This window comes from Aspergillus uvarum, assembly GCF_003184745.1.
Source record: "Aspergillus uvarum CBS 121591 unplaced genomic scaffold BO82scaffold_26, whole genome shotgun sequence".
Lineage (NCBI taxonomy): Eukaryota > Fungi > Ascomycota > Eurotiomycetes > Eurotiales > Aspergillaceae > Aspergillus > Aspergillus uvarum.
Genome location: NW_020291323.1, coordinates 341,106 through 361,351, shown reverse-complemented (window position 1 = coordinate 361,351; position 20,246 = coordinate 341,106). Strand labels below are relative to the sequence as shown.

The 20,246-nt window shown below is 42.7% G+C and overlaps 7 protein-coding genes across 7 annotated transcripts; 5 read left to right on the top strand and 2 right to left on the bottom strand.

Moving 5' to 3' along the window:
• Positions 1-1,738: 1,738 nt before the first annotated feature.
• On the top strand, positions 1,739-1,957 carry BO82DRAFT_283332 (uncharacterized protein; the record flags this gene model as incomplete). The annotated part of the gene is made up of 1 exon (XM_025631408.1): positions 1,739-1,957. A coding segment is annotated over one exon (219 nt), but the record flags the coding sequence as incomplete, so codon positions are not given.
• A 6,278-nt stretch (positions 1,958-8,235) lies between these two features.
• On the top strand, positions 8,236-9,306 carry BO82DRAFT_364780 (NAD(P)-binding protein; the record flags this gene model as incomplete). Its single annotated transcript, XM_025636969.1, has 1 exon — positions 8,236-9,306. The coding sequence occupies one exon, from the start codon at positions 8,236-8,238 to the stop codon at positions 9,304-9,306; it is 1,071 nt and encodes a 356-aa protein (XP_025492100.1).
• Positions 9,307-10,057: 751 nt separating this feature from the next.
• On the bottom strand, positions 10,058-10,660 carry BO82DRAFT_283322 (uncharacterized protein; the record flags this gene model as incomplete). The annotated part of the gene is made up of 1 exon (XM_025631407.1): positions 10,058-10,660. One exon carries the CDS (start codon positions 10,658-10,660, stop codon positions 10,058-10,060), a length of 603 nt encoding a protein of 200 aa, XP_025492099.1.
• Positions 10,661-11,262: 602 nt separating this feature from the next.
• Positions 11,263-12,513, top strand: BO82DRAFT_402114 (uncharacterized protein; the record flags this gene model as incomplete). Its single annotated transcript, XM_025639302.1, has 4 exons — positions 11,263-11,488; positions 11,702-12,031; positions 12,126-12,241; positions 12,298-12,513. 4 exons carry the CDS (start codon positions 11,263-11,265, stop codon positions 12,511-12,513), a joined length of 888 nt encoding a protein of 295 aa, XP_025492098.1.
• Positions 12,514-13,302: 789 nt separating this feature from the next.
• On the top strand, positions 13,303-13,929 carry BO82DRAFT_354354 (RICIN domain-containing protein). Its single transcript, XM_025635183.1, has one exon. It carries the CDS (start codon positions 13,309-13,311, stop codon positions 13,741-13,743), a length of 435 nt encoding a protein of 144 aa, XP_025492097.1. The 5' UTR covers positions 13,303-13,308; the 3' UTR covers positions 13,744-13,929.
• A 1,191-nt stretch (positions 13,930-15,120) lies between these two features.
• Positions 15,121-16,288, top strand: BO82DRAFT_364776 (NAD(P)-dependent alcohol dehydrogenase; the record flags this gene model as incomplete). Its single annotated transcript, XM_025636968.1, has 3 exons — positions 15,121-15,406; positions 15,503-15,935; positions 16,006-16,288. The coding sequence occupies 3 exons, from the start codon at positions 15,121-15,123 to the stop codon at positions 16,286-16,288; spliced, it is 1,002 nt and encodes a 333-aa protein (XP_025492096.1).
• A 568-nt stretch (positions 16,289-16,856) lies between these two features.
• BO82DRAFT_383454 (putative lysophospholipase) lies at positions 16,857-19,229 on the bottom strand. Its single transcript, XM_025638015.1, has 3 exons — positions 17,979-19,229; positions 17,550-17,914; positions 16,857-17,486 (listed from the first exon to the last, which is right to left on the bottom strand). The coding sequence occupies exons 1-3, from the start codon at positions 18,985-18,987 to the stop codon at positions 17,148-17,150; spliced, it is 1,713 nt and encodes a 570-aa protein (XP_025492095.1). The 5' UTR covers positions 18,988-19,229; the 3' UTR covers positions 16,857-17,147.
• Between the last annotated feature and the right edge of the window lie 1,017 nt (positions 19,230-20,246).

Genomic DNA, 20,246 nt, shown 5'->3' with positions numbered 1-20,246 from the left:
TACTTTTATATATATATTTTAAAATAATACTTTAAGGTAAAATAAAAAAATAAATATACTTTATTTTTGGTGTTTAAATTAGTACTGGAGCTTAGTTAATATATATACAAACATATATTAAAACTACTGGAAATTTTTTAAAAAAATATTATTTATTACTACTTATTACTGGAATATACTGGCCTGTAAAAAAAATAGGAGTTGGATATTTAAAACTATTTTAATAAAAATTTTAAAAGACTAAGATGTTTATAATAAGACTATAAGTCTTTTTTATTAAAATCCTATTAAAATAAAAAAAATATAAAAAAATACTTTATTACTATATATATAATAGTAAATTTTATTTTTTAAATTATTACCCTCAGAAGATCTAAGGCGGAATTGAAAAAAACTAAAAAAAAACTGTAGTTAAAAATCTTTTTATATTTTTATAGTTTAAAGTAAGGACTGTTATTTATTTTATTATACCTATTCTTTTTTAAAACACTCTTAAAATCTATATAGACTTGAATTTATATACTAAACTTGAGCTAATCAGCTACTAATTTATTGTATAGTTTTATTTAATACAGTTTATTTTACAGCTTTATTAATTATTAAAAATATATAGAAACATATTTATATTATTAATAATATAGTTTAAAAAATAATAACCTCTTTAAAGTAGAATAGGCTTAAATTATAATAACTATATTTAACTAAAACTAGCTTTAGAAAAGTTTTATTTACTACTACTATATTTACCAAACAGGTTAGCTTATTTATTAAAATAGTATTATTATACTGTTATTATACTACTAAAAATAGCTGTATATAAAAAAGAATCTAATTATTATAGATAATTTTTAAAAGTATAGTAAACTACTAATAGTGTCACAGTACAGACCTAGTATACCTATCCAACCTGCTTTACCTGTTTCACCTGTTATATCTGTTCTATCTGTTATACCTACTTTATCTGTTTTATCTAATAACCTGCTGCCTCTAACTGCTTTACTATATAACCCCTAACCTGCTTAACCTCCTACCTGCTTCTGATTCTGTTTGTAGCTCTTTAAGCTACATTTTATCTATAAATCTAAAAATAGCTTAATTTAAGTAGCCAGTTAGAAATAAGAAAAAACTAGTTATTAAGACTATTCTGCCAGCTCTGCTATTCCTACTACCCAGCCAGCCTATATTTTAATACTATATAGCTTTTTTTTTTAGAAATAGCAGCTGATAAGATGCCAGCCATCCTGCAGCCCCCTGCAATCCTAAATAACCCAGAAGAATTTATATAGTATATTAATAAGAACCCTAAAAAATAGTACTACTACTGTAACCAGGTCTATGCCTTTGTGGTTAAAGCCGACTAAGACTGTATTAACCTCTAATAGGCAATACATATTTAAAAAAATATCTCTGTATATTAGGCTAAACAGGCCCTAGAATTAAACCGCCAGCTCGTTAAAGCCACTGCAGGAAGAGAGATTACCTTTAAAAAAAAAAACTAAGCCCAGACTAAATATAATAAAGCTGTTTAAATTGCCACCCCTGCAGTAAGCACCCCAGTGCAGAACCTAAAATCCAGCCCTATTACTAAAAAATCTATAGCTGCTTTAGTAGGAGTAATTGTATTAATTACTTCTAAATCTTCTGCTTCTGCCCTTTTTTCTAAATATATATCTGACTTTAATAAGTTTAAAGGCGACCGATCCGACCTCCGCCGATTTGTTTTTTAAATTAAAAAAAAATAAATATTAATACTGACTGTTATACTACTGCTACAGTACAAAAATTATATATTACCAGCTGTCTAGAAAAGATTCTGTATACCCAGATACAGCCTTATATTAAAAAGAGAAACTGTACTCTAAATAATTTTACTAATATTCTATTACTACTTAAATATTTATTCGGCAATCCAGACCGCGCTTGCACCGCCTGGAATAAATTATACTACCTGCAATAAGAAAACTACAATTTTACAGTATTCTTTACCAAATTTAAATATTTTATTAAAAAGGCCTGTATATACCTAGATGTCCTACTTCCTATATTAGAGAACAACATCAGCTAAGATCTTAAGTTTACATACTTTTAATTAACATTCTACTAAAAGGGGATTACTGTGATCTGGCCTACTTTCTTTAGATCCTAGACAACTGCTGTTTATAGTATAATTCTAAGACCTGCAACTGCCTTTAAAGGCCCCCAGTTAATCCAGTATTATACATCTAAAGGGACCAGTACAAATCCTAAAGTAATAATTACTAAAAACAACCTATTATTTTTAAATATAATCCTATAGATCTGTCTACTATATGCTGGTGGTCCCCTCGCCCGAAGACCTTTTACTGTAATAATAATAAATATTTCTATTACAGATTAGACTGCTACTATATTAAAAACTATTTTAAATCTAATATAAAGGCCTTATATACAGCATCTATATAACTTTTATTTTTTAAATCTTATATCTGCTTATCCCTTAGATACTGCTTGCCTTCCCGCCGTGCAACCCTGACTACAGCTAGTAAATTAATCTACTTTTAGATTTTATAAATATTATAGTCTTATTACTAGTTCCAGCCAGAGTACTCTTACTTTTCTGATTTTAATAAATAGTTAAAAGAATTAAGCCTGTTCTAAGCTGCCGACAGGCTGAAATCCTAGTATAATTATATACTATCTCTAAAGCTGCAGTTAGAGGAATTCTAGTTAAGAAAAAACTTCAAAGAACCGACTTAATAGTTATTCCTATTATATTAAATCTTCAAAATCTGAAGATCCTAATCTATACTATAATTAATATTAGATATTTTATATTAAAAGTAATAGATAAAAGCTGGGCCGAAGCCCACCAGCTACTGCTATACCATTTAAATTCTAAAAAACTATAGTAGGATTTAATAGCTGATAAGAGGAGTTGGGCTGTATTACCTACTATATTTATATAATTCTAAGAATATACAACTATATTAAAAAAAATATACTCTTTTTAATTACCTAATTTATATTTTATCTGATTATTATTAGGCTTCTCTGGCTGAGAGCCTATAACCCTAGAATAAAATAAGCTAAATATATACTCCAGTTTATAAGCTAGTATTACTAAAAATATTACAATACTCTGTTAATACTGATAAAAATCTGCATCTTATATAATATGCCCCTAAGGGCCTACTCTAAGAATATTATACTACTAGGATTTTTAAAAAAAAAAGATATTTAGTCTATCTTTCTAACAGCCTGTGCTGTATACTTTTACTGTAAGTATTTGTTACGGGACGGATGGATTGTGCTAATCGAAACGTGCCTTAGAACAAGAAGAAATAGCTGAGGAGCTATTTCATCTGTTCGTACGAAATTCTTTTATATGTGCGCTAAGCTAGTGCTAGTTTAGTACTTAGCGTGCGAGGCCTTAGGTGCCAACTGGTGCCTGAAGCCGAGCTCTATAACAGGGCCTTGGTCCCATAACAGTTTTATATAAAGACCAGCTTTATATAGCTTCTGTAAAACATAGCAGATATATTCTATATATTTAGAATAAATACAGCTGTATATTAGAATATTATTAAAATATATAGTATAAAAAATGTCTAAATAGTTTTTTAAAATATTATTAATATAGTACTAGAATATAGTAGGGGCTCTAGTAAGTCTAAACAGTATTACTAAAGTTTTATAAAGTTTTAAATAGGTTTTAAAGGCAGTTAGATATTTTTAGTTTTTTTTAATCCTAATATTATTAAAAGTACTAATAATATTGATTTTTATAAAGTATTGTATTTTTTTAAGATTATTTAGAGTTTTTTTTATAAGTAGTAATAAGTATCGGTTCTTAACTAATACAGTATTTAAAGTATAATAGTTAATATAAAATTATAATTTTTTTTTAGATTTTTTAATAAATAGTACTGGAGAGGCGACTGGCAACAAGCTGGAATAAATAAAACCTTTTTTTAAATTTTTTAAAAGCTATTTTTTTAGAGCTTACAGTTTATTTCTAAATATTTTATATAAAAGACTAAATAGTAGTATTTTTCTATTCTTTAGAATAATAATATAGTTATAATCTTAGTACGGGGGTAGTCTTTTAGCTTTTTTAAAAAAAAATATTTTTAAAATTCTTAAACTTTTTAGATAGTACAGGTCCTTCTGTTTTAGCAGTATTTTTTAATATTTTATTACTCTAGTTTATAGTAATTATATATATTAGGTATTTTTAGCAGGTGTATACAGTATATACTACTATAAAAATAAAATAAATATTTTTTCTTTCTAAAGGTTCTAAAAGTACTAAATTTTCTGAGTATGTTTGTATAGGTATATTATACAGGGCTTTAATCTTTTACAGTATTAATAAAATATTATAGTATATCTAATAGTACTGGCTGGTAAACTAAAATATATATTTAGTCTATTTTATTTAGGGGTTATAGGCTTTTAACTAAAAAAGCCTAATAATAATTAAATAAAATATAAGCTAGATAATTAAAAACAGTATATCTTTTTTAATATAGTTATATATTTTTAAAATTATATAGATATAGTAGGTAATACAGCCTAACTTTTTTTATTAACTATTAAACCCTACTATAATCTTATAGATTTTTAAAAGATATAACAGTAGTTAGCAGGCTTCAGCCCAACTTTTATTTATTACTTTTAATATAAAGCATCTGGTGTTAATTATAGTATATATTAGAATCTTCTGGTTTTGGAGGTTTAATATAATAGAAATAACTATTAAGTCAGTTTTTTAAAGTTTTTTTTTAACTAGAATTTCTTTAACTGCAGTTTTAAAAATAGTATATAATTATACTAGGGCTTCGGCCTGTCAGCAGCTTAAAATAGGCTTAATTCTTTTAGCTATTTATTAGAATTAAAAAAGTAAAAGTACTCTAACTAAAACTGATAATAGGATTATAATATTTATAAAATCTAAAAATAAGTTAATTTACTAACTATAGCCTTAGTTATATAATAAAAAAATAAACAGTATTTAAAAAAAAAATATATATAAAATTTAGAAAATAAAAGTTATATAAATACTGCATACAGGGCTTTAGTATTAGATTTAAAACAGTTTTTAATATAATAATAGTTTAATCTATAATAGAAATATCTGTTGTTGTTACAACAGAAGGTCTTTAGATAAGAGGACCAGTAATATATAATAAATAAATCTATAAGATTATATTCAGATATAATAAATTGTCTTTAGTAATTATTATTCCAGAGCTTATACTAGTCTTTTTAAGTATATAAAACAGAATTAGCTGGGGGCTTTTATAGCTGGTTCTAAGTCTTTTTTTTAGCAGAGTACTGGGCACGGCAGTTTTCTAGATTTTATAAAAAATAGGTAAGGATTAAGTAGTCGCCTTTTAAAAAAGTATTATTTATTAGTATTAATTTAAAGCTGTAGCTAATATTTTATTTAAATATTAGATAAAGTATATTAGAATATATCTTAGCCTCTCAGGCCAGTCTTTAGAATTTAGTAAAATAAAAATAAAAGCTCTAGTTTCTCTGGTGTAGATTAAATAATTTATTTTATATAGTATATTTCCTATTAGGGTCTCCAAACAAGTGTTTTAAAAGGACAAAAATATTAAGATAATTAAAAAAAGTATATTTTTTATTTTTAATATACAGCTAGACTTAACTATATAGTTTCTTTCCAAGGCAGCTAATAATATAAGTCTTATAAAAAACAGATATAGTATAACAGTTAGTATTAATCTTTATCTTTCTTTAGATCTAATTAGTAAAATATCTAAGGTCGGAGTACTCACCTTTAAACTTATTAGAATTAGATAGATATTTAGAGAAAAAAGCAGAGATAAAAGATTTAAAATTGCTTAATATAATTATTTCTACTAAAGCAGCTGTGGATTTCTTAATAATAAAAGTAGATTTTGGATTCTGTATTAGAATACTTACTATAAGAGTAGTAATTTAAATAGTTTTAATAAGTTTAGCTTTAGCTTAGTTTTTTTTTTAGAAATAATCTCTTAGGCTGTAGTAGCTTTAATAAGCTGTTGGATTATTCTAATTTTCTTCTATTAGGCTTAATTAGAATAGTAGGTAAAAAGGGCTTTTTTATTTTTAACTAGTCTTAGATTTTTACAGTATATATATAAATCTAATTACAGTAGTTAAACTATTTGTTAGGGTGCTTACTAATATACTAAATAAACTTTTTAAAACTATTTAGTATTATTAAAAGTTATAAAATTACTAACATCTTATTAGCTGCTATTTCTAAAAAGAAAAGCTATATAGTATTAAAATACAGGCTGGTAGGGTAGTAGAAATAGTAGAACTAATAAAATAATTTTAATAACTAGTTTTTTTTTATTTTTAACTAACTATTTAAATTAAGCTATTTTTAGATTTATAAATAAAACATAGCTTAAAGAGCTACAAACAGAATCAGAAGCAGGCAGAAGGTTAAGCAGATTAAAGATTATATAATAAAGCAGTTAAAAACAGCATGTTATTAAATAAAACAGATAGAATAGATATAATAAATAGAACAGATATAACAGGTAAAACAGGTAGAGCAGGTTAAATAGGTGCGCTAGATCTGTACTGTGACACTAACCCATTTTCCCTTAACAACTAAATAAATAGTATAGTACAGGATCTTAAACAGGTTTAGATTAATAAAGTATTTAGAGTTATCAGAATTTAAAAAATTTAAAAAGATTAATTAAATTAACAGAATAATTAAAATTATTAAAATTAAAAAAGTTAATTAGATTAGATATAAAGATTTATATTAAAATATATAGAGCCTAAATAGAACTGTAATTATATATTTTTATATATAATTTGTACTATAAAAGTAATAATTTTATAAAAAGCTGAAATTTATTTGTACTACTAAAAATTCCTTATTATTTTTTAAAAATAAAAATTAAGAAAATATTAATCCTTTGTTTAGTTATTTTTATTTAATTTAGAAAGCTTTTATTATTTATAAACTTTTAAATAATAGTTAAAATAATAAGATTAATAATCTATTAATCTAAATATATTTTAACTGTACTAAAGCTAAAAAAGATATAGCAGATAAATTTTAGTATTAAAAAAAGTTAAAATAGTTAACAGTCTGATTTTTAGCTATACTACAGTTAGATATAAAAATTTTCCTTAACCTAATCATAACCTGGCAGTCAGGTATAAAAATTCTAATTAACCTAACCTGACCTGGCGTTAGCCACTCTACTTTTTTCTATCTCTGGTCCTTCTTAGAAAGGCTTGATTTATTATTATATAATATACTAATTCTTGATATAGTATTACTTTTTAAGTTATTCACTAAGTATAAGTATATTATATAAAAAAATAGGCAATCAGATTAAATATTCTATTTAATTTTAAAATTCTTTTTGCTTGGTTGCCTGGCTTGTCTGTTTAGTTATTTAATTACTTATTTATTTATTTATTCTATTTACTCTGCTTATCTATATTTTCAATAGTATTATCTAAATTACCTGTACTTATTCTTAGTTTTAGTATTACTTACTTTTAAAGTAGCGACTGAAAAGGGGCTTATATCCCACTCGGCCGCGTTTAATAGGTGGCTTAAGTACGGCTGAGCGGACGGGAAGCCCTGTTTTCCACACCCTGTGGTCGTATGTGCTGGTTAAACATCATAAAAACCTCTATGCTCTTGGACACCTTCCTGTTCGCAAGGTGCTCTCACCACTTACCCGAGAAATTCGTTTGATGGAAATGGAGATTTGCTCGCCCCTCTCGCCACCAATGGCGACGGAATTGTCGATAAAATTAGCATTGAACACGGCGTCTGTGGATTCAGATGTACTGTAGAGAGAGGGTCGAAGTAAGAAAGGAAGTTGCCTCACTTCAATGGCTCAACTTCACTTCCGTAGGGTAGATCCAAGTCTCGTATTGATTCCCAGATCCGGCGATTCTCAATCTCGTCCCGCAAGATCAACCCTAATTACGAACGCGTGGACCTTGGTTCGGATAGCCTGGCCGCAAATCAAAGATGTCGATACACTATTTTATAGCACCAGCAGAGTTCCGAGTTGGTCGTATTCGAGATCTGATATCTATGGTACAGGTGGGTTCTACTGACAAAAGAGTTCAGAGAAGGAAGTCTCATCCACATTACATATAAACCCCGCTATACACGCCAGGAGGGAAGCCCTCACATGTTCTTAACATGTTCTTAACATTTCCGCCAGAATAAATGCACTTCACGCTACCACGATGAGCGGAGAACTCGTTTTCATCACTGGAGGCAGCGGCCACGTCGGGTTTCGCGTGCTCGTGCGGGCGCTCGAGGCCGGCTACCGCGTGCGGGCCGCGGTGCGGAGCCCCGACAAGGCCCAGCAGATCCTGGCCACGCCCTCAATTCAGGCGCTCAACCCCGACGACGACCGGCTGTCGTTCGTGGAGGTGCCGGATCTGACCGTCGAGGGGGCCTACGACCAGGCGATTCAAGGCGCGCACTATGCCATCCACGTGGCCTCGCCGATTCCGCAACAAACTCAGCTGAATAACCTCGAACAGGACACTCCCAATAGCGCCCGCCTGGTCGAGCACTTCATTGACCCGGCGGTCCGCGGTACTCTGGGGCTGTTGACCGCCGCGCACAAGGCCGGCACCGTCCGGCGCGTCGTGATCACCTCGTCTGGCGCGGCGATCGTGCCGTGGTCGTTCGTGATTTCTGGTGGCGGCGTCGACAGGGTGTTTGACGCTAACAGTCGTGTTCCGACCCTCCCCGCGGGGTACGAGTACAGCTCGGCCTTCGAGGCCTATGCATCGAGTAAAGTGGCGGCCTTGAACGAGGCAGAGCAGTGGCTGGCGACTACTCGGCCGTCCTTCGACGTGGTGCATCTGTTCCCCGGGTTTGTGATCGGACGCGATGAACTGGCGCGCACACCCGCCGATCTGATGCGGGGATCCAACCAGGAGGTTCTGGGTCCGGTAGTCTACGAGGCCCGGGACAGATGCACCCCCAATTCTGCCGTTCATGTGGACGATGTCGCCGACGCGCACGTCCGCTGCCTCGATCCCACTGTCCCGGGAAATCAGGGCTTCATCCTCTCATGGGGAGGGGTGCAGGGAACCGAGTGGCAGGACAGTCTGGAGATCACCGCGCGCAGGTTTCGAGATGAGGTGGAGTCTGGCCTGCTGCCCAATAACGGGCAGATCCAGTCGATTCCCATTCCTTTGGATACGCGCACGACGGAGAATGTGCTGGGAATCAAGTTCCGCTCGTTCGAAGAGCAGGTCGTGGATATCGTATCCTATTATCTTCAGCTGACGGCTGGCTGACCATTGTCCATCGTTTGTAAGTAAGTCTGAGGTGTCTATGCTGCAGTTGCACCGGTTAGAAAGTCACCACATGTATAGAAGATAATCCACCCTCCAGCATCCTGTTTTCCGGCCCAGCGCGCCACACTGACTGTGATAAGCGTCCGTCCCCTTCATGCAATCACCATTTGCACCTGTTCATCCTCATATTTTTTCCCAGGCCATATTTTACGCGTCAATAGCTTGTCAATCAATCTCTCCCTGACGATTCTCTGGGCCCGATGCCCGTGACGTAACCATCAACTCCTTGAAAACTGAATATTGGTCATCTTTGTACAAAACATTGAGTAGAGAGGGTTGAATTTTAGTGATGATTTGTCTACCACCAACTAACTTAGAGCACGTGAGTAGATGTAACCCTGAGCGCATCTGAATCTCCCGAGGGAAACCCATAAACCCATCCTCAGCAAATTCCAAATCTGCCCTTCAACAGGTTATCGCCATAGACGGAGTAATGTTCCACGAACAAACAAACTCGTTGAAGTCACAAAGACGACAGCGCAGAACCATATAGCAGGAAGACAATACAGCTTTTTCAATGTACCACAAATTATCAAGACTTTAAAACTGTCTATAAGGTAGCAAAGATAGTAACCATCCTAACGCAAGAAGTACCCAAAGCAAAGCCAGAAAGCAACTACAACCGTCTCCCAACGCTCATCTAATCACCGGCCATAGTCCTAGACCCTCCCTCTCTTCTTCTCAATTAGCATCAATGCTGACATCCCACATTGTTGTAATACCGTATCCCTCGCAACCCAAAGCAATAAGCCAGCATCAGGCGCTGCATATGATCTCTGCACTCATCCAAGCCATCGGCAAAGGCGATGCGCGTCGGCTCCCAGCTCTCCTCTCGTTCCACCGCGAACCCGCGAGCGCGCTCGCAACACGCGCAGGCGGGCGTACAGTGTCCCTTCTTCGAGCGGGTCTCGCTTCTCGGCTTGGTGCAGCAGCCGCACTTGCGCGCGCAGCACCCGTCGCCCCCGACGCAGTCCTCCTTGAGGAGCGGCGCCATGTGCCAGCGCGAGCGGGCTCGGTTGGCGTTCACCGCACGCAGCAGCGGACCCTCTGGAAACTGACGCAGGACCGCGTGCGTCCCGCGCTCCAAGCGCCAAATCGTCTCGTTCAGGGTCCGGAGCTCGGCCTCAGTGGTCCGGATGCGAGAGCGGATTTCCTCCGAGGTGGTGGCGTCCACGGGCTCGGGAGCCGCTAGAAGCTTTTTCTTTACGGAAAGGGCTTCGAGCTCGTTCTGGAGAGCCGCCTCGCGCTGGATGGCAAAGTTCAGGTCGATGTCGTTGCGGATCAGCGCTTCCATGTGGCCCAGCTGCTTTGCTTCACCCTGGAAATGCAGTCGCACCCGGGCTTTCTGGGCTCCCTGGAAATCTCCGACGTGTTCGTGAAATTCCTCGTCCTTCAGGGTCAGCCATGCTGTTAGTGACTTTGGTAGGATTCTCCACGGCATGGTGAATGTAGGGTGTGTCGTGAGTCAGGAAGATATGGGAGTTGATCTGAAATGTAGTGGTAGCTAAGGTTGGAGGAAAAACAGATTGTCGAAAGGGTGGGATGAAGCGATAGATAAAAGCCTGTGTGGCATTGCGACTCGGTAAGCCCTACATCATCACGGTGAAGCCCGTAAGCCCGTATGACCGTTGAGTCCGTTATGATGACAACAACATCCGGATTGAATGTTCCTAACTTCTGCCCCTCATATATTGCGTTTGTCTTCTCTCATGCCGGCACACCTACATTTGTCGATTTCTTCCAAGAGTTCGTCGATCACCAAGTTCTTACTTCTCTAACGTAACCACAAGATAAACCTAGAGTATACCGTCGCTTCCACCAGCATCCGACACCGAAATCAGAGCCAGACACAAGTACTGCTAGTTTCTCCAAGTCCCGAGTCTGTCCCGAGAGGATATGGAGCCACAGTCGGTCGTGTCCGCAACTCGAAACCTGCAGGACTTGATCGGGCGACGCAGGGCTATCAACGAAAGGATAGCGTCGGAAATCCAACGAGCAGGCACCCAGATACAAAGTCTCAAAGAAGGGTTGGGGTCCGTTGAAACACAGCACAGAGAGGTGCTCGTCCTCGATGACCAGATTCGCCGGAAGGAGGAGCAGCGAGACCGTGAAGTGTCGGGGTGTATCTCTCTTCTGGCTCTGACGGATCGCGACCTGCAACGCAGCTTTGGGATCTCGATTTGAGATGATGGTTATGATTGGCTGGCTCTCCCAGATGCCGTTTTCCCAGCACCAGGTAGGTGGTTTCCTCGGGGAATCGCATTCGCAATTCTCTCCCACGGGTGGCTCGTTCGTGTCCATTTAGGAGATATGGAGTTACTGATGGGTATGACAGCCCATCTCAAGCTTGAAATCTGGGAACTCATGGATGAATACGCCTACGGCTTTTCGGACGCTGGTGAGGCCAGCCCGCTCAGTTATATCCTGCTACGAGTCGCCCACGAAGGGAACACCGTCCAGGGGGCCAAGACTGGCATGGTCAATTTAGCGCGCAAGACGGACCTCCTGCATACCTTTGCACAACACAACTTGACTCTGGCCGGCCGGGTGGAATACACTCTTTGGTACCGCGAGCCGGAACTCGCTCGCATCCACTTGATAGTGGTCGAGGCCGATCCCGACAAGGACGACGAGCAGGCAGAGACGCGGGCTATAGCTTACATGCGTACGTATTTTTCTAGATGAGACTATTAGGTCTTTCTGTGGCATGGAGGAAAAAAGAAAGTCCTTTTTAATGTGCCGGGATATCAACCGTCTAGTCATGGTTCAAGAATCCCATTGGCAGGACTGCGACATGCTGACCGTGGTCTACGGTCTGGTCCACAATGAGAACCGCTGTAGCTTTACGTTCCTTCGCCTGAACGCGACGAGGAAGGTAAGATTACGAAATCGAAGGTCTGCACCAGAGATTGCCTGCGCTGACTATTATAGGTTCAACGCGTGACCGAATGTTGGGATTCCTTTCCGTCAACCCAGGACTCCAGGATCATATCAATCCTGTGGAATATCTTCGGGGAAGCGCGCATGTATGATGATAGCTCGGTGGATCCAGACTATGAGGATAGTTTCCGGGACCCTAACTCTGAGGGATCTTCTACTTGCACTGGGGGGGATGAGGAAGACTTGACCTTAAGTGACTGCCGATAGTGGTTCCTGCCGAATTGTGTGGCTGACCTTCGTCTTTTTGCTTTTATCGCTAGTCGGGCATGAGCTCTCAATTTTGTGAATTGATTTCAAGTTAATTTTCTTGGTCTCTTCTTCTTTCATTATGCAGATTTCTTTCTGTGTAAAACGAAGCGGTCCATGAAGCACTTCTCCCGCCAAGACTGCCTGGCGTCTGAAAGCAGGAGCAATGTTGTGATATCCTAAGGGTCTCTTCGGTTCGGATTCACGAGCGCGGAGACACCACTGGCCGGCAATTTAATATCATATAAAGGGACGTAGATGTCCTTTGATTGCTGTGTGTGTTGCTATAGAAATTTCCCAAGCACGATGATCTCGCACCAAGGATACATTATGTCATAGTGTCTTCTGTATAACCTCTTGGCGTTGGTGCAAAAGCCACATCCCTTGCCTAAGAAAGACAACAATGCATTTATTTCACATGAATTGTTGGGCTTCGAGAAACCAGGGTAGTGTGATGTTACACAATCATGCAGAGCTGCTCAACCCCTTCCTTCTTCTGTTTGGTGGCCATGATAACGTTGCACCTTTCATGTACATCCACGTCATTTAGCTACTCTAAACTCGCTTGAGCTTTGTCCTTCGCCACCAGACGTATGCTCTGCCCCTGCCTGAATACAAATACACCAACGCTCTCCTTTAATGACGCAGACTACATCTAAAATCCCTTCTCCATACACACGCCTGTCTCCATAAAAAAACCCTTCCATCGCCACGCCCTTACCAACCCCCATCCATCCTATAAGACTCACCCACACAATGAAGATTTCCATCAGCCTTATCGCGAGTCTCATAAACACGGCGTCAGCCGTTCTCGTGACGTACTACCAAATCCAGCCCGCAGGCACAACCGACACCCTGCATGCGACCGGGGACCTACGCTTCTACCAAGCCAACGACTACCTCAACGTATGGGCCATTAACGCCGTCGACGGCGGCGGCGCCACCATCAAGAACGCCTTTACCAATATCAATCCTTATGTCAGTTGCGATGACACGGCGTGCAAGTCTGTCGCCCAGCAGCCGACACCCTTCACGTTCGAGGACGCTGGCGCGGGGGCATTCAGGGTCCGCAACCCTGCGAATGGACTGGTCTGGACCGCCGCCGACTCCACCATCAAACCTGCCCCGGCCGATGGCAGTCAGGCGCAGAAGTTTGTGTTTCAGCCGGTGCAGATGACTCTGCCTTCTTAGTAAATGGGATGGTGCGTCTGACCTCTCACATTCTAAGGATCAAGTTGAGTTGATGCCGGGGAAAAGCGTTGCATGAATAAATATGTCGGAAAATAAGACAAAAGCAGAAAAAAACCTCGGGTGTTTGCCATGTTTTTCATGAGCTTTATTTATAGTTTTACTGGCCCTACTTATAGCTCTTCTTCGATGCAATCAACCCAAGTTCGCTGGCCAAGGCTGTATCTATTGTCAAGGGGGTATTGGAGTCCTGTGAACAGGATATATTCTTCGCACTATATAGGTAATGATGCTTCGAAGATTTTGTACATTACACTTGTGTTGTATACCGCTTGCCGCGGATTTAGCTTGAATGACAAGGAAGAGATCCAGCAAGTCCGTAAGTAGGGGACTATGATAGTGTTTATTGCACCCGGCTGCGGTATGCCATTGACTCGAAATATTGATGCATCCTTGCAGAGGTTTACTCCCTGTGAGAATCGATCTCCACCAGACTATCTTCTGCCCCCGAAGCATGAAACATGGCCAGCGTATACGTCGCCTTGGATCCTTCTGTTTCCAAGATTCTGGAGGACTCCCAGCGGCAGGATCAGTGGAAGTGCTCCACAATCCTGCACGCTAGTTTTAGACTTAACAGCCGGCGGGATGCCGAACCCGGGATTTGTTCGGCTTGCAGCCCTCAAGGAGGAGATCGGGCCGAGTGAGCGGCACAGCAAGCCGTTCAATGCCAAGAGAGATAAGAAGAGATAAGAGAGAAAAAAAAAATGTTCTGTGGCGTAGCTTGAATCCTGCCACTTACAGTTTACAGTTAAAACGTGGCTGCCACTATTCTCTAGCTTAAATTCACTAACATAGTGCTTGTCTTCCATACCTCTGACGTAGTGCAGGAAGTTATTTGGTAGTCTCTCCACAAGTCATCAAAGAGATGCACTTAACGTCAAAACTCTTCGTAATCAATCATGGAATAATGTTTCCAGAAGAGACATAACCAGAAGTTATGAGGTTCATAGACAGCCAACCCGTCCCCCCGGACGGAGAGTTTAGCCAAATCCCACCGACGGACACATACTCGGAGACTTCTCCCGACTGGTTGTTCCGCCGAAGACGGACAGTTTTCCCTCTGACTGCGTGAGAAAAAAAAAAGAAAAAAAATCTATCAGAGACAACAAAAGAAACCAGTTGCTGATGAATCGCTGCCCCACCAGCCCGCAACCCCTGCGAAACCGAGTCTCTCGATTCGATGCCCAGCTTGCCCGTTGGACCCACCGCTTCCCGATAGCCATTCTTCTATATAACCTCCGACTGCCACTTTTCTTGAGGGAGAGGTGGTTACAGTCTCATACTCAAATTTGTCTGCATTCTTTATTCCCATTCCACAAAATGTCCTCCTTCACCTACGACGTCTTCCGCGGCTCCGCCGAGGGCAAGATTGTGCCCGCCCAGACGACCAGCGAGCTCGGTCACGGCGAGGTCTTTATCGAGACCACCCACTCCGGTCTCTGCGGCACCGACGAGCACTACCTCAAGGCCGACCAGGTGCTGGGCCACGAGGGTGTGGGCATTGTCAAGGCCGTTGGGCCCGGTGTCACCGACGTGAAGGTCGGCGCGCGTGTTGGATTTGGATATACGCACAGCGTCTGCGCCAACTGCGATAACTGCGTTACTGGTATGCTCTACCAAAGCCCCTCCCCCCCAATCCTTACCACCCTTGCCCTATTCACCCTACCATCCAGATTTACAAGATTCTGACCGCGGCAAATAGGATGGGACCAGTACTGCCGCAACCAGAAGCAATACGGCTTCCACGACCTCCACAACGGCACCTTCAGCTACGGCGCCATCTGGGACGCCAAGTGCGTCTACCCGATCCCCGAGGGGTATGACTCTATCAACGCCGCCCCCTTGATGTGCGCCGGCGCCACCGTCTGGACCGTGCTGTCCGAGTACGGCATCAAGGCCACCGACCGCGTCGCCGTCATGGGCATTGGCGGCCTGGGCCATATCGCCATCAAGCTGGCCGCCGCCATGGGCTGCCACGTGGTCGTGCTCTCCAGCTCCGAGGGCAAGCGCCAGGAGGCGATGGAGTTCGGCGCCTCCGAGTACCACGTCTTCCGGTCCGGCGGGGCCGTCCCCGAGGGCTTCAAGCCCGTCAACCACCTGCTGCTGTGCGGTAGCGGATCGGTGGATTATCCTTCGTACGTTGCCTTCCCCCCCTCTCCCCGGAGGAACTCGATGGGATGTCCAGCTAACATTCTGCTTTGACAGCCTCATCCCCCTCATGGCCACCCACGGCTCCATTTACCCGCTGACGGTCGCCTTCGAGCCCGCCCGCATCCCCATGCTCGACCTCGTCTGGCGCGGCGTCCGCATCCAGGGCTCCCTCGTCGCCTCCCGCAACAGCATCCGCTCCCTGCTCGAGTTCGCCGCCCGCAAGAACATCACGCCCACCGTCATGACCTTCCCGCTCACCAAGGAGGGCATCGAGGAGGCCATGGAGATCCTCCGCCAGGGCAAGATGCGCTACCGCGGTGTGTTGGTTAAGCCTTGAGTTCGAGTTCAGCACCGGGCGTTGAATTTTGCTTGCCTGACCTAGGCAGGTGTATGTATGACGACGATGATGATGTGCATATTTGTGGCGTTATGGTGCGGGTTACAGACCTATAGATTTTTTGTTTTGTGGGTGGGTTAATTTATGATTTCGGTGCTTTCAGTTACCAAGTTTGATTGTGATTTGTCTTTTGGCTTCTTGGGGGTGGTAGTGTCGCGGTCGTAGTCGAGTCGAGGGGATGCGCTCGGTTGATTTTCTGTATGGATAAGTCCCGCGTGGATTCATGTATGAAGATTCTTTCAGAGAACGTAGCCTCGGATTGAGATCAGTCATTTGGTTAGGCTCCTTGCCGGTGGGGTGACACTCATGACGGCTGGCTTAGTAAAGTACAGAGTCAAGGTATTGAGATGGGCACGAGAACGATCGCAGGCAGAAGTCAATCTGGGGCTCCATGAAGAGGTTGAATGTGTGATACATGACATCTGGGGAAGGCTGTTTATCAAGTATACGATCATCAATCTTGACATTTGTTGCGGTTCTGGTAGTGGAAAGTGGAGAAAGTATTATTGCTGGTGCTGGCACGATCGGGTAATATGCAATGTATAAGCCACGGTCTCGCCTGTCTCATACTAGTCACAACTGCATAGCGACAGGATAATCAAGACAATCTAGGACCATCTAGAGATTGTAAACTATAGAGACGAGAGACATAACTGGAAATAAGCCCGAGCACCCACCCAAGCCGTCATTCGCACCCGCCGCACTGCTTTATCAAGCGTTCACGCGGCCAAAAGTCAAGCCCAGTCCTTGCACCCGCATTAGCTCCAAAGCACACCTGTAATTGAGATCGGGTCTATGTTCAAGGTGCTGATCCAGCCATCAGAATCTCCGCCGTGCGTCCTAGAGAAGTGCCCTCATCGTCGATCTCCTCCAGCTCCCGATCGCTGACCTCCCGCGGTCCAATGCCGGCCAAGCCCCACACTGCTGGGCGTCGTCGCGCGAGCAGCTGCGCCGCCGTCCGTTCATCAGAATGCAAGTGTCCTCCTGACTTCCGGAGCAACAGCACGTGCTCAGACAGTCCAGCGTTGGCCGCCAAGAACAGCGGCGTGCGGCCGTTGCGGTTCCGGATGTGTACTGAGCCACCCTGGAGCAGGAGGTATCGAAGGATCTCGACAGATGGTGAGGTTGCCGCCAGATGCTGCCAGTAGAGTCAGTCTTGGCCCGCATGGGTAGTAGAAAAATGATAGATGGGGCGACTTACGATCGGAGTGTTGCCAGAGTAGTCGGCGTCATTGAGCAGCCAGTGATGCTCTCTGGTTACGATCTCCTTCACCCGTTCGATATCCCCCTGGGCAATCGCGTAACCCAGCACGGTCAGTGACTGCACGCGCTCCGGAAGAGCACCGTCTGGGTGACGGAACACAGGTTGCGATACCTCAGTCAGTTCTCCACGCAGAGAGACGGACATGTTCTTCGCGACCCATTCGGGGGTGGAATCGGGCAAGGCCAGGAGATACGCTAGCTTCGTCAACGCCGCTTCCGTAGTCAGGTCGAGTCCTGCGACCACACCTGCGCGTGACAGGCTCATACCCGGAGCATAGACGGGGCTGACACTTCCCGTGAGACCTATGTTATTCAAGTTAGATTCAGAGGTCGTTTCCACGACAGGTGTAGGCCAAGCGATACTCACATTGAGTGACATTGACAATGACAATCCCTCTCTGGATGGCAGCAGCCAGCACGTTCGTCATGGCATTGTCTTGCCCGCTGGGTGCATTTCCAGCACCAAAGGTCTCCAGGACCAATCCACGGAGCCCGTCGAGCTTCAGCACAGCATCCACCATCTCCGGCTTGATACCTGGGAAGATCCGCAAGCAGGCGACGTGCGTGGTGTCGAGGTTGGTCTGAATGCTGAAATGATCCAGGCTCTTGGGTCGATTTACCAACTCCCAATCAACATTTGTGCGCATCGACGTCGTGACCGCCAACGGGGGGCAATTCGGAGAGTTAAAGGCGGCGAAGTCACTGGCAGCCACCTTGCACGATCGGTTGCCGCGGAACAGGCGATTGTTGAAGTACAGACAGACTTCCGGGATCATGAAGTGGCCGGCCACAACGAGTGATCCGAGAAGGTTGTCCGTGGCGTCGTTTTGCAACTCGAGCATGGGGGCCTGGGCTCCCGTGAGGACGACCGGCTTTCCAAGGTTCTGCAGCATGAAGCTGAGCGCCGAGCACGTATACGCCAGACTGTCTGTGCCGTGCAGCACGACGAATCCGTCGAACCGCGTGTAGTTCCGCTCGATGGTCCGGGCGATTTCTGCCCAACCCTTCGCATCGATCGAGCTACTGTCCAGCAACTCCTCGAATTCGAACACGGTGTATCGCACTCGCCGCCCGTATGCGGTGACGGGGGTGCGCAGACTCGGGTGGCCCTTCACCTCTTTGTCGGCGTTCACCACCACGTCCATCATGCTCGGGTGCGAACCATCATTAAAGGTCGGAACTCGAGCGAGACACTGTTCCTGGAAACCTCGGGCAGGTACGAAACCGGACGGGGATTGTCGCATACAGATGGTACCTCCGGTCATGATGATGAGGACGCGCGACTCGGGGACGGAATCCTCGGGCTGCTGCTCGGCCAGTTCCGGCAGCGCGCCGTTCAAGGACACCATGTTGGTCAACTCTGATGTCGATCGCATTTTGTATTATCCGATCGTGTTGTGTTGTTTCAAGCCAGAGCTGCCGTGGAGAGAGGAAGGAGAGAAAAAAGTAAGGGTCGCGGGGAGGGGCAATAGCAAATAAGAATGCGGGGCCTTCCCCTTCAGGCAGGTTTGTGTTTTTGGAGTGAAGCTCAAAGTTACTTTTTTAAACTGTATCGGAAAAAGTCCAGGCCTCCAACCCACTTTATTTCTTGTTGGGGTCACAGGCAGGTGGTTTTGAGCAAGTTCGCCCCAATTGGAGAAGTCCCAGCAAACCTGTTATACTGTGAAGGGAATGATCATTTAACTTCGGACTGTACAGTACCCGAGACTGGTTTTCGGCTTATTTCTACCCAGTCACTTTATGACGTATGGTCCAGAGGCAATATCTGGAGATTCTAGGGTGCATGTAGTACGAGAAATGCTAGCACACATCGATCCCATGCTGTTCTTGAGTGAAACAAAATTTTTGGAGTAGGTTGGACGACATCTCCGATTTCCGGCCGTGGCATTACGTACTTGCTTTCTCCATGGGACACTCGAGGGGCACGTGACAGTAAAGGGCAGAATAGCTTATTAGACCGCCTCGACTACCGCCCAAGCCGGCAGAACCTAGCGAGCCCCGCAGCCCTCCAGGCTGATTTTGGGGGTGAACAGGCCTGAAAATACGACACCGGAAACTGTTGAATTTAGGCGGTCGCAAGAAAAACTGGCAGAAAGGGACAAGGCCGCCTGAATCACCGCTACCACCGGCAGAACCTAGTTAACCTCGCGGCAAGGAATTCAGATTTGGTGGCTAACAGGCCTGAAAAAAACAAGCTTGGAAACTGTTCAATTCAGGCGGTGGCAGAAATATCCGGAGCTACTAAGCCTCCGCTACACCACCACACTAGCCGGCAGATGCAAACAATGCAATATCACGCCAGGCAATCGACCATCTTCATCAACAACATGATTGTCAGGCCTCCCCACTGCAATCCACCTTCACATCCCCGCACCTGAGAAGCTTCTTAAGCTGACAGAGCAGACTTGTTCCCGCTGGGACGTTCAGAAACTCGATTTGCAAGACATTCCCAAACGCAAACCACGAATGCAGTTTCATATGGCGGCGTCATGTACGCGTTTCAGAGCTATTTCTGTACAATCCTACTTCGCTAATCTGCCCCCCTTCGGTCTGTCACCGACAGCAAACTACTATACGCATGATGAACTATTTCTAAAGTCACTGTGCTACCAATGGAGCAATCGGCGGAATAGGA

Coding starts and splice junctions, on each gene's coding strand:
- BO82DRAFT_354354 (XM_025635183.1), top strand. CDS start 13,309: ATGAAGATTTCCATCAGCCTTATCGCGAGTCTCATAAACACGGCGTCA.
- BO82DRAFT_383454 (XM_025638015.1), bottom strand. CDS start 18,987: ATGCGATCGACATCAGAGTTGACCAACATGGTGTCCTTGAACGGCGCG. Junction 17,915..17,978: donor CATTGTCAATGTCACTCAAT/GTGAGTATCGCT, acceptor TGAATAACATAG/GTCTCACGGGAAGTGTCAGC. Junction 17,487..17,549: donor ACTCTGGCAACACTCCGATC/GTAAGTCGCCCC, acceptor CTCTACTGGCAG/CATCTGGCGGCAACCTCACC.